Source organism: Lutra lutra, chromosome 3 (genome assembly GCF_902655055.1).
Source record: "Lutra lutra chromosome 3, mLutLut1.2, whole genome shotgun sequence".
NCBI classification, from domain to species: domain Eukaryota; kingdom Metazoa; phylum Chordata; class Mammalia; order Carnivora; family Mustelidae; genus Lutra; species Lutra lutra.
Window position 1 is genome coordinate 72,759,158 of NC_062280.1, and position 12,976 is coordinate 72,772,133.

The following is a 12,976-nucleotide window of genomic DNA, read 5'->3' on the forward strand; positions in this document are numbered from 1 at the left end:
GGTCATTTGAAGAGCCCACGAAAAAGGCCGAGTCGGCGAGGGAAAACGCACTCAACACAGACTTATTATACTTATTGGACATTAATACGGGAGTAGACAGGGAGAAAAAAGGAGGTATGAGGAAGAGAAAACGGCGGTTAACGGCGAGCGGGCATGTAAAACCAGGAATATTTTGTCGATTCACATTCGACTTGCCCACATGACACGGGACGTTTCTCCTCCTCATCCTTCAAGCTAGGATGACCTTTCTCTTTCCTTTCTTTTCGGAAAAATTAGTAACTTTTTAAGCTGAATCCAGCGCCCGCTCTCAGCAGTCACTTCACAGGCTTGGCAGATGAACTAGAATCATTAGCAGACGATGGGCGCCGCCTGCAGCTGCCCGGAACCGGAGCGATCCTAACACCGGCCCGGGGCTCCAAGAGGGGACTCGCAGGCGTCGGCCCCCCGCGCTTCGCCCGGGGCCACCGCCTGCCCTGGTCCGCTCCGTGCCGGGGCTGAGACCCGGGAGCCGCGCGTCCAGCTCGAGGAAATACCACCCACCCCAGCGTGAGTTCTCCTTTCCGCCTTGGAACATTTCTGTCCGCTTTTCTATTTACTCCCTCAGCAATGCTAATCTGCCCGCCCCCGCCGCCCCCACATTCCTCAGTTCCCCCTGCGCCTGGTGCTGACGTCTATCAAGGGTGAAATGATGGAAACTATATTCATAGGCATGATTTCCATTAAATATCAATTAACCTGGGAGCCTCAGCCAGGCGTGCAGTGCGTCAAGGGTAAATGTACATCTCATTTCCACTAGGCCTGCCCGCCTGGAAAAAAAGGCCGTAGATTCGCTTTGATAATGCCAGGTTTGGGGATCACCTTTGTGGCCTTTTAATCAAACCACTCCAGACCTAGCCCAAATGTACGCGGTCGGGTCAGTCTACACCACTTGCCCTTGTTCCCCGGTCTGCGCCCGCGTGTCCAGAAGCGCAAAAGCCACGGCCAACCTCTGGGGGTTTGTTCTAGGGGCCAGAGGAGGGAGTCATTTGCTGCCCTGGCCTCCTGGGAGTGGCCTTCCTTCCTGCCCCCCCCCCCAAGTGTAAGGTTCCCTCGCGCCCCCGCCACGCCAGCCGCGAGCCACATTCCCTGGGCCCGGGGGGGGGGGGGGGGGGGGGGGCAAGGCGAGCCCTTGGCAGTGCGGCTTTATGGGCCCCCTTTAAGGCCGGCGGAGGCATCTCCCGGCCAGCGTGAGGAGTCCCGTCGGGAGCAACGGTGTCGCCTCCGCGCGGATCCCTCCGCGCGGTTATCTCGCCCCCATCTTCTCCACTCAGTGGCGTGGTGCGAAAATGCCTCGCCGGGGCGCACCGGGGCGGCAGCCTCGGCGGCGGCGGCGAAAGCGATGGGAGGGGGGCCGCGGGGGGGCCGAGGTGAGAGGTGGTGGCGGGTAGAGGGTGTTTTTTTCTCTTCCCTCCAGAGCGGGCGTTTGTAAACCGAAGCCAAAGAGTGTCCCCGTGGGCCGGGCGCACTTTTTTTCTTGTCCCGGTGCGCTCAGGGCCGCCTGGTGCCTGAGAGGAAACAGTGGAGGCAGCGGGGCAGGTCACCCGGGGCGTCGGCGATTATATTGCGGCCGAGCCGGCGCGCGCTGGGAGAGCCCGGGCGGGCGGTGAGCGCGGGGGCTGGGTGAGGCCCCGCGACCCGCGAGGGAGGCGGCGCGAGGCCGAGGCGGCGGGCGCGGGAGCCAGGCATGAGCGTCCAGTAGCCAAGTGCCCGCGGCGGCCGGGCCTCAGAGGCGACGCGCGCGCGGGCGGGTGGGTAGCAGCAGCAACGTAGCCCGGCGGCCCCCGCGGAGCGAGCAGCCGCCCCAGAGGCCCCCGCGGCAGTGCGGCCGCGCTGAGGCGCGCTCCTTGCCTGCTGCACACCGCCCGCCCAGGGCCGCCCTACCTCGGCCCCTGACCGCCGCCGCCGCCGCCCCGATGAGCTCTTACTTCGTGAATCCGCTGTACTCCAAGTACAAGGCGGCGGCCGCGGCGGCGGCGGCGGCGGCGGCGGCGGCCGCGGCGGGCGAGGCCATCAATCCCACTTACTACGACTGTCACTTCGCGCCCGAGGTCGGCAGCCGCCACGCCGCCGCCGCCGCCCTGCAGCTCTATGGCAACAGCGCCGCGGGCTTCCCGCACGCGCCCCCGCAGGCGCACGCGCACCCGCATCCGTCGCCGCCGCCCGCCGGGCCGGGTTGCGGTGGTGGGGGCGGCCCGGGCCACGGCCAGGACTACTTCCACCCCGGCGGGGGCAGCCCGGCCGCAGCCTTCCAGGCTGCCCCCCCTCCTCCTCCGCATCCTCCGCCTCCCCCCTGCGGCGGGATTGCCTGTCACGGGGAGCCCGCGAAGTTTTACGGATACGATAACTTACAGAGACAGCCGATTTTTACGACCCAGCAAGAGGCCGAGCTGGTACAATATCCTGACTGTAAATCGTCCAGTGGTAATATTGGCGAGGACCCAGACCACTTAAATCAGAGCTCGTCTCCTTCTCAAATGTTTCCCTGGATGAGACCACAAGGTTGGGATGCATTTTTTTTTTCAATGCGGGGAGGGGGGGGGAATCTGCTTTCATCTCACGTTCTAGCTTTAAAACTACCTTTTCCTTGCCCTCTCCTTTTTCTTATGTAGCTATCGTAGCTCTTATTCATAAAGTAATACTTTTTTTTTTTTCGTAAAGTAGAAACCGCGTAAAGATGATGGGGACAGTAATTGTGAAGACCTTCTCTCTGTTCCTTTTGCCTGCATATCCTATATATATCAGAGCTAGAGACTTGTTTGTATTTCATCCTTTAGACACGTTCCAGAAAGCTCCAGCAACCTGCAGAGGCACCATCACATTTCTAAAACGCTTGTTTTCTTTCTTTCTTTTTTTTAATCAGCAGCTCCTGGTAGACGAAGAGGAAGACAAACCTACAGTCGTTTCCAAACCCTAGAGCTGGAAAAAGAATTCCTTTTTAACCCTTATCTGACCAGGAAGAGAAGAATTGAGGTTTCCCACGCCCTAGCCCTCACGGAGAGACAGGTAAAAATCTGGTTCCAGAACAGGAGAATGAAATGGAAAAAAGAGAACAACAAGGACAAATTCCCAGTTTCCCGACAGGAGGCAAAGGATGGGGAAACCAAAAAGGAAGCCCAAGAGCTGGAGGAAGACAGAGCTGAAGGCCTGACAAATTAACTTCTACCTTTAAAATTTTACCACAGACTATTAAAACTAATGATCAACACATGCTGTTGGACACCATCTATTTTCTTTGTTGGAAAAGACTTTACCTGTATTTCAAGCTACCTTCATGTCACTGCTCTTGAGGTTTCTGCGCTTTGAGAGGGGTTTGGGTGTTTAAAGTTTCTAGTATCACATAGAAGCAGTCCTTGAGCTGTCCTATGTAAGGGTAATTTGATACTGACCTTGTTGCTATATTTTTATAATGGTAGTTTTTAATGTCTGAGCTGGTGATTTGCCTCAACAACATAAACTTCCTAATGATTAGCACTAAATAATTGAATATAAAATGCTTTATTAATCAAACAAGTGCACTTGAACACTTAAAATCATTTCTTTATGGTGAGTAAATTAAAAGAGATCTATTAATTTTTTTAAAAAATTATGCCTGCAGAATATTTACTTTATGTTATTTGATTAAAGCGTATTATTTATGTTTTCTTTTTCTGCTTTTATAATGAATGGTTCGGGTGCCTTTTGTTTACTTCTACAAGGTTTCTTTGAGTATTTTGTAAATGTAATATCTCTGGGAAAATTCTGGGCCAAATATTCATAAAGCACATGTTAGCTGAAGAGTGTAATGTGTCGTCCGGCTCTGCAGCTTCCTTAAACTTGGGGAAGATGTTGGGCCAATGACAAAAGTTTCAGGAAAATGTCATAGTTGATGTTTAATAATTTTCTGTAGTCTATACATATTGTGGCAATTTAATAATCTAAAGTGAATGAATACTTGAAAGGCCAATTATAATATTTTCACTCATTAACTTTTCACTCTGGCAAAGTCGCCTTGTGGAATGCCTCTCATTTCTCAACTTGCTTTCGTTTTGAACTGCGCTTGGTATTGCCTGAAATCGCTAGGTCTCTATGCTGTGGCCGCTGCTGTGATCCGTTTTTTGAATAGGTGCCATATTTATTTGTATTTCCTTCGCTCTGTTTTGCACGCCCATTTTGAGCCAACTTGTGTGCGCCTCAGATGTCGGTTGGTACGTCCTCTGCTGTTCTCCAGGATGGCCTCACCTATTGAAACAAGCCCTGAGAGCAAATGCAGAAAAATCTGAGTGTAAACAACCGCTCCAGAACATAGCTAGCTCCTTAATAAAGAAATGAATCTTTTTTAGAGGTAGTGTCTTTGAGCGCCGCACATAATCCTTTCCCTGAGTCAGGAATCACCATCTGGGCTACTGGAAGGCAACATTTCATTAAAGCTTCTATTTGATTTAAAAAAGAAAGAAAGAAAGAGAGAAAGAAAAGAAAAGAAAGAAAGGAAAGAAAGAAAAGGAAAGGAAAGGAAAAGAAAGAAGTGGGTTACAAGCATTCCTTTGTAAAAATAAATAAATAAATGCAGGGGAGGGGTCTCTTTTTCATTCCAGAGAGGGCTGGCTAGGCTCAAGATCCTAGCTGCATCTTGCTCTAAATAACCTTGCTAAGATACTGTGAAAGCTTTGAACTTCGCAAAGGACTCAAGTTGTGGGCCCAGTGGGGGAAGACCCAGAGTCCGGGTTACACCACAGATTATTCCGCTGAGCCTGTGCTGATGCTGGGGTTTGAGATCTGTTATTAACAAGATATCCATTTTCCATTGGAGGCTGCTCCTGCAGCTGCCATTTTATGAGGGAAGAGGAGGGGGAAGAGGGGTACTAGAGAAGAGGAAAAATTCAAGTAAACTAATATTTCTCCCGAAGAAACGGGAAGCATCTCATAAGGTAGACATTGACAGGCTCTTCGCATTTTTTAGATGCGTTTATTTTTAAAGAGGTACATTTTAATTTCCAGAGTGGTTTTTATTGCACAGGTAAAAAAAAAAAAAAAAAAAGGAATCTCTCTTAGGCCTGAATCAGCCCCTCAGGCATTGGTGGGCTATTTGCCTGCCACTTCAAGGACCTAGGAAATGTTGGCACCGGTGGGGCCAGAAGTGAAACACCTCCTAGCTTTCTATCCAGGGAAGAGGCTGTGGCCATGGCATTCACTGACCAGAGCCAGGAAAGACAATTTTAAGTCACGGGTGGCCTGCAGCTTAAGAAACATTTGCACGAGAGGAGACAGCTGCAAATGTGCATGCTGGATTTGGAAACGTTCTGCTCCGTGTGCTGCTTGAGACTCTGCTGTTGGCTTCTAGAGCAAAGATGCCAAGCCCCTGAAAGCATGGCTAGGAAACAGCCTGTGGGGTGGTGGCAGTGGGGGTTGGTAGAGTAGAGGTGGCAATGGTGGTGGCGGCCACAGGCTGGCTAGAGCTTCTTGCTGCTAAACTCCAGCTGCCTTCCATTTAAGTGATTCCTGTATTAGCAAAATTCGCTGTCTCCCACTCAAAAATGCTCCCCAAAATGCAGTTATAGAGTCACTGATTTGGGGCAAGACTCAGGACCTGGTGCATGAATGGATGTGGTAATCAAGAAATGAAGAGGAGGTAGCAATGTCCTTATTTCCTCTATATTCTGTGTTGCTCTGGAAGTGTTGTACCTTCTTGACCCATCGCCCCCAACCCATAGTAAAATTGTAGCTCTTGATGGAAAAAAATTCTGTTGTAGTACGTGATGCACTGCAGAGTATTTGTACATATACAAATTTGGTATTCTGGGTATATATTTGGTGTATTTGTACTTACACATAGATTACACATTGCAGAAAGTGTTGGTCATAAATAAATGTAGGTATATATGTTTCTTTTTGTAGCTGGGAAAATCATAGATCTGCCTTCAAATAAAGAGCTTGGGGAATTACACCTGTGTGTGTGTGTGTGTGTGTGTGTGTGTGTGTGAGACACACACACCACCTTCTTTTAGTGACTAGAAACTCCCCATCATGGTGTCTCATGCAGACAGACTCGAGGTGAGGAGCCCAGAAGATATCCTTCTAGTTGGCTCAAATCTGTAAACATCTGAGGCTTGCAGCAAAAACGAGCAAACATTTTTGCTGCAGAAATTTGCATAAACCTTCAGACAATCCTTTGAAAATCCAGCGATGCTTTTTGGCCCTGGATTGTTTAGAGTCTGCTTAGAGAGGTCTGTAAACCGTTTAGAGAAAAATAGGACCCACCAATGTTAACACTGAATGAAAGAACCAAGCCTTCCAAGTGATTTAGGTTCTCTGTTTGCAAGAGCCAGAAACACACAAAAGGGTGTGGGTCTCAAAGGTTTCTAGAGAAAAATCAGTTCGGAGACTGCCATTTTGTGAGGTTCCACAAAGCCCAGCACATCGCCTGGATTACAACTCTGCACAGGGGAAAAAGTGCAAATATGGCTGCCTTTTCAAAAGTGCAAAGTCTTTTCCCAGACCCCCTTCCCCAGGCTGAAAAGGAGGGTCATAAAGTTCGCTTTTATGTGGCTAGAGGAAAATTGGCAATTGAGATAATTTCTTAGAAAAATTTTAAAGTGAGCAATCTCTGTTCAGTTCCATGTGTACAGATCAGTGTAAAGTGTTCTAGCTTGGAAGGGCCCCAATATTTGCCCCACACGTTCTTACACATTTTCTTTTGTAATTAAAAACATTGTTTTATTATTCTTCAATGCATAAGATGTTGCTATTTCACATCCAAGCTTATGTCCTCTGCTTCCCTGGTGTTTGCTGATTCTTCTGGAATCTGGGGGTGCACAGGGGAATAGAACATTTTAATGGACCTTGGATACTGCTGTGGTTCCCTCCAGTAAAGTTAGAGCACACTGTCTCTAGAAAGAATATCACTTTTGCTGACAGATGGCAACAGAATTCCTTTAATAAAAAACATCCAAGATCATCGAAACCTTTTCAAGGGATACAAATGGCCTGCTTTAGAAGGTGCTGTGTGTTTTCTGTTTAAGTCTCTGTTCACTTAGGTACTTACTGGATATGATGATGTTAATAGCAGAAAATCTACCCGTAGACATCCAATGCAAGTATTTATAAATGCATTACTAGAAGTCCAAAGATGGTGTCCTTGAAAGGATGGGGGGATGGATTACCTCCTTCAGGCAGGTTCTGAAGCCTGGATGGTCATGCCCATGCATTAATGAGGAGAATGCTGGGGCCCTCAAGGACATTTACTTTCAGCTGGTGTTCTCTGGAGCAGCTTCTATCAGAAGTACAAAAGGAATGTGACTCCTGCCTTTGAAGAAAAAGGACTGTTTTTTTCCCCAAGGCTGAAATTGAGGGTCCGCTCTTTACTAGAACAAATGGAGCCCCTCTCGCCTTCAATGTTGCATTGAGCAGTCTTTTCGATGGACAGACATTTGGGGGGCAATGGAAGAAGGGGAAACTATAATTAAATTGCATAGAAATAAAAACTGCACTTAGGGGAGACATAGCAAGGGGCTTCATAGGGGATCCAGAAAGACTGCCTCCCCTTGAACCCAGCACTCTCCAGGAGGATATTTCTGCCAAGATAAATGCCAAGCATTGGGAGTTCAAATGTTATTTTGGAGAAGTTGACAAGTACCTAAAACCATTTCCAGACTTTGGGCTGGTTGGTGACTCTCCTACCCCCAGAAACCCCAAGAAATGGGAGGGACCCCAGTTTGTGTTGGAGAGGTGTTAGGGGGAGGGCGGGCTTTCTTGGCCTGCAGAGCCCAGGTTTTCTGCGCTAGATGACTGGGTCTGGCTTGCCTGGAGATGAGAGGGGCAAAAACCGAAAGTGCCTGGCTGCCGCTCGGGAGCGGGCCTTTCTGTGACGGGAGGGGAGGAGAAGCCAAGTGACCCGCGCAAGGAGAGTCGGAGGGGGGTGACTGCCAGGAGCACCTCCCGGAGCGCCTGTGCAGTACACCGCATTCATTTCCCAACACAACGCTCTATTCAGCAGAGGTTTCGAGCCAAACCAAAAAAAGAGCAAAAGAAATGCTTCCTAGAAAAGGTGAGAGTCAGGAACCATGGAGGCAAGAGACGCAGAGAGAGCCAAGAGGAGCAGAGAGGAAGAAAGAGAGGAAGGAAGGAAAAGGAGGAGGAACACACTGAGAGAGAACAGAAGATAGCGGGGAGAGAAAGAGGAAAAAACATGGCGCTTGCGAGCTGTATGTGCAAAATCCGCAAGGAATTGCAGCAAATTCCTTTTTGTTTGAAGAAAATTTACAACTTGGTAATAGACCTTTTTATGACCTATTTGCGGTCGTCATTGGCTGCGGCTGGTCATGTGCAGGCGCCGCTCGCCTTCACGGCCTTTTTTCTGATTTCCCAGGCGAATTTCCCCCCGCATTCTGCCTTCCTGGAGCCTCACCCCCTCTTTTTCTAACCTTTGTCTCTGCAGAGGTGGGATCCAGTCGCGGGCTGCGGGATTGCGGGGTCCGCGGCGGCCTCCGCTCCCGCCCAGCGCCCAACGTGGCCCCACCGCCGCTTAGCTCCGGCCGCGCCGCTGCTGCCTCCGGAGCCGGCGGGGAGCCCGGCGGGCGGGAGAGCCCGGAAGGAGCCCGGGGCGCTCAGGCCCCCGCCGGCGCCGACACCGCCCGCCGGGAGCAGCCGGCCTGCTCCGGGGGACTGAAGCCGCGCCGTTCCGGGGCGACCCCTTCTCCAACGTGAGCGATCCCTGCAGCCCCCAGTGCACGTCGCCCAGCAGCGCTTAATGGATTACTGCAGCCGCCCCCGCCGACCGCCGCCTCCGGCTCTGCAGCCTCCGGGTAAGAGTCGCTCCTCCCCGCGCCCCAGCACTGCCGCGTAGGAGCTCCAGGCGCCCACCTCCTTGGGCAGCCCGGTGAGCTTGGCCCGACTCCCTATACTTCTCCGGTACCTTGGGGTGGCTGGCTGCGCCCGCCTGCTTCCTAATCGCTCCATCTCTGAGCAGGCGTCCCCTGGGGCCCCGGGTGGGGTCCGGCTGAGCTCGGAAGTCCAAGGGAAGCCTCATTTCCCCTCGAGATTCCGAGAGATAGGACCCCACCGGATGGAGAGCCCCTCAGTCCCCACCCTGGGAAGAATCTGTAGATGGTTCCTGGGCGTCTTAGCTGTGCCGCGGGTCACTAAAGGCACTCGATAGTCTAGAGCAGTGTTTTGCGGCATGTCTGTGTCAGAGGTATCTGGGAGGCTAACAGGTGTTTTTTGAGGGTTGAGGGTTGGGGCTGGGGTGGGGGTGGGGTGGATTCTGCGTACCCAGGATGTGTTCGGTTTGTTAATCTAGGCTTTGGTGAGTGATGCTGGCTAATTTCTAGGGTTTATGGTTTACTGGGCCTTATGTATGAGATGGAATTTTAAATATTTTTAACCGTTTCTCTTGTTCTTAGATAATTTTTATAACAATTTAAGAAAGGTTCCTCCCACAGCTAATAATCTATCAAGTGAATTTGGATTATTTTATGTCACAAAATGAATACATGTTTTGGGAGGTAATGGGGTCATAAAATCCGGTGCAGGTCTTGGGTAAAAATCAACAGATATTTAAGAAATTCACAGCGTGTCTCAGTTCAAATATCGCTAGTGTTTCTACTTGGCAGAATAGGAAAAGAGTAGATATCCTGCTTTCTAATTGCACTGTCGTGGTGGGGTTTTGTTTGTTTGTTTGTTTGTTTTGTTTTGCCTTCCAATAAACGTTATATAGCAACATTTTACCCTCTTCAAAATTACTGAACTGAAACATTATCTATGCATCAAAAGAAAAGCCTTTGCAGAAAAAAAAGAATGCTCTTTTATCCCACCGATTTTGAACAGCACTTGAGGATGCATCTCTCAAATCCTCTTGACTATTCCCTCATGAGCACCTTGTGAGAGAGTAAAACCTGTGGACAATATGCCGCATTGCGCATGGCGTGGACCTGCGCACCGCTGAATACCGCCTCCAGAGCACCCAGCGGCAGATCCTAATAATATTCCAGCTATTCTTTGTAATCGTTTTGGCCATAAAAGTGTTCCTAAACAATAAATGACATCTGTGTAGAAAGGTTTCTGTGGTCTCCAGCGATGGAATCACGCTGGCTTCAAAATGGAGGGCCACTATTTGTGGTCGGCTGACGTCTGAGGAATTGTCGTGGCTCACTGTGGTCTCACAAATAAGAAACAGTGATATTTTTTATTTGGAATGTCTGTATTTTGTAACTATTTCGCCACTACGGTACAATGGCTGTCGAGATCATTGTCTCATATTGGTAAAAAGCATTACCTATTGAAAAGCAGGCCCCAGGTCAGAGGCACATAGGCCTGTCCCCTGGCAGTTCCAAAGCCTAAGTAGCCCCCTAGATGGGCTGGGACAAGTGTGGGGGTGGGGAGGAGTTGTGACCATGATGACCAAGCCCTAGTTTTGGCAGCTTCAGTTGCTTTTCCCTGGGTTGGGTGGCTGAGTGTGCCCAAGTGACTAAAAACCTGGGCCTGCCACAGGTCTTCTTACCCAGCAGAGGGTGAGGTCATGGGCAGATACGGAGGACTGAAGGGTTCTTTGTAAGTCCTGTGGTAGCATTAAGAGCTTATTGGAACTTAACGGTCGATTGCATTTAAGGGAATAAATAATCTGCAAATCACATTTGAACTCAGGCCAGGAGGAGACTAGTTAACGCTTTTGCTACTGCCGGAAATGCCCCCATTGGCCCTGTTAACCCAATTTTTAAAAAAATTAAACTCAATTTTTTAAAAAGTCAAGTAAGAAACACTTTGACTCTGAAAGCTCGTAAGCCAGGAAGTGTAACTCCTAGCGTCCTCAGCCCGAACCTCTTTCCGTTTACAGTTCAGGGAGTCGCTGACATGTCGGAGCCTCGGTGTTTTACGTGTCAGGCTGAGAGCTGGGCTTGCACTTTTCATGAGGACCAGGGAAAAGCGCAAAACTCGCTGTTATAAATGTGGCCAAGCACCAGAGCTGAAAACCAAACGTATTTTCCAGTCAGATGCTCCTTCAAATAAGTATATTTCGCCAGAATTCTGTTTTCTGAGCTAGGGAAGCGGGGGAAATCGGAACAAAGACAGTATTTCACTCTGGGCAGGCAGGCAGCTGTTAGAGGTATTTACGGCCTTGCCGCAGTGCGGCCGCGGGGCAGGGCACGCGGGGGCACCGGAAGCTAGGGAGAAGCCACCAAGAACTCAGAATTTCGACTTAAGTCCAATTTAGGGCCATTTTTCCGGAATTGGTGTGAATAGATACCCTCTTTCTAGGAACGAGTCCGTTAGAATTGATGGTTGTGCAGAAAGGATAAGTTGTGCTTTCTCGACGTAGGGTGGTTTTCCCCCCGCCTCGATGAACCAGTCAAGGGAAGCCGTGTACTAGATGTGAAATTGCTGATCCAGATGACAAACTTGAGATGGCAACATGGCGATTTGAGTGGTTTGGTGGAACAATCAGAAAGGACGGCTGGGGCTTTTAATACAGGTTTTCCTGGAAAAAAGAAAGAAAGAAAGAAAAGAGAAAGTAACGCATCCTCTCTCTCTGAGATAGGGCGTCCAAGCTCCTCCGCAGGTAAGAACGTAAGCAGTGCGAGGAGGCGCAAACCGCATAGCAGCGCCCGAGCTGCTCTTGCAGTTCAGTGCCCTAAGCGCTGGTTTGGCGTCTGGCGCATGTGCAGTGAAATAGCCCAGCCCGGGGATCCAGCCAGAAGGCACGGATGGGGGAGGGGGCGAGTGGACCCAGGGCAGGAAGATAGAACCTGATCTCTCCACTCCTCCCTCCCTCCTTCCCTCCATGCACTACTCATCTTTCCTTTATTCCAGCCTTCAATCTAAATATAGCCAAACATGTTGTCCTTGACTACGTTATTTTCAATCATCTTGACTCACCATCCCATCCTAGTTTAGAAGGAGTCTGCAAATACGAGCTAGTGGCCAAAGGGAAGCCAAATCTTTCAAAGAAAGGTGTTAAAAGAAACACACACACGCACACACACACTTTCAACACCTTAAAAGAAAATTTTTATGCGTGATCCTCAGGAAGTGTACAGATTTTTTTTTTTTTTCAGCCTGGTTCTTCTGCTTTAGGAAAAAGCCTTTCCTCCTGGCGTTTGCTCAAACCGCCAAACTTCAGGCCAGTCCTTCAGCCATACCGTTCCCGGATTTTGTTACGCCAGTGCAGCACGTTCGAGGGCTCTGTGGGGTCCAGCTGCTCAGCAGAGATTGGTCAAATAAATAAATAAACGGATAAAATGAAGGGATTTTCTGCCTGAACTTGCCTAATTAATGGGGGATGCATGATCCTGGGCCGAGAGCCTTGGGGGTGGGACGGGAGGGGGGTGTCTCAGGATCCTCTGGACCTCTGGCCGCCCCCAGGGGACACTGAGGGACCGGCTCCCAGGCTCTGGTGCCAGAAGACCACCACCCGCGCAAAAAAGCCTCAGCCTCGGGTTTTCCGGGCAGGCTCAGTCCCCCTGGCCGGCTGTCTGGCGCCTTGTCCAGGAGGAGGCGCTGTAGGACAAGCGTCTTGCCCGCTGCGGCGGCGCGGGTGAGGCCCCGGGCGCGGGCGGGGGTGAGTAGCACACGTGACTCTCCTCCCTTCTCCTCTTGGTCGCCTAGTGCTTTCGGCCTCTGTGGAGGGTCGGAGGTACTGCGCCCACCCCAGAGGGCTGCTTTCCGGGATGGACAGCTTAGGCCAACCCGAGGCCGCAGAGCCTGAAGGCAGATTGCAGGGTGGCGGGCCACCTCACTTCCTCCGTCTTCCCGGAGGTGGCGCGATTTCCGCGCGCTGGGCTCCTAAAAGCAGGACACTAGGGCTCCGCGGTAGGAGGGGACGTGTTTAACCATACCCCCTGGCTGGGCTACTGTTCTTGCCACCTACCATAACTGCGATCCTTGGTACCCAGAATCCGCAGCCTTGAAAAGCACAACGTCCAGCGCCTCCCGGGGCAGGCGGACAGGCCTCGCCATGACTCTCCTACGG

General features: G+C 50.7%; 1 protein-coding gene, 1 long non-coding RNA gene and 1 pseudogene across 3 annotated transcripts; 2 read left to right on the top strand and 1 right to left on the bottom strand.

Moving 5' to 3' along the window:
• Positions 1-1,412: 1,412 nt before the first annotated feature.
• HOXD8 (homeobox D8) lies at positions 1,413-5,962 on the top strand. Of its 2 annotated transcripts, none has more exons than XM_047722258.1 (2): positions 1,413-2,538; positions 2,900-5,962. In XM_047722258.1, exons 1-2 carry the CDS (start codon positions 1,953-1,955, stop codon positions 3,193-3,195), a joined length of 882 nt encoding a protein of 293 aa, XP_047578214.1. In that variant the 5' UTR covers positions 1,413-1,952; the 3' UTR covers positions 3,196-5,962. The 2 variants fall into 2 exon arrangements, with proteins under 2 accessions (XP_047578214.1, XP_047578215.1); XM_047722259.1 differs by having other exon boundaries at positions 2,903-5,962.
• Positions 5,963-6,711: 749 nt separating this feature from the next.
• LOC125095843 (alanine and glycine-rich protein-like) lies at positions 6,712-9,120 on the bottom strand (annotated as a pseudogene).
• LOC125095844 (uncharacterized) lies at positions 7,830-12,254 on the top strand. Its single transcript, XR_007125964.1, has 3 exons — positions 7,830-8,059; positions 8,450-8,816; positions 12,063-12,254. It is a non-coding gene; the product is annotated as an uncharacterized LOC125095844 (long non-coding RNA).
• The last annotated feature ends 722 nt before the right edge of the window (positions 12,255-12,976 follow it).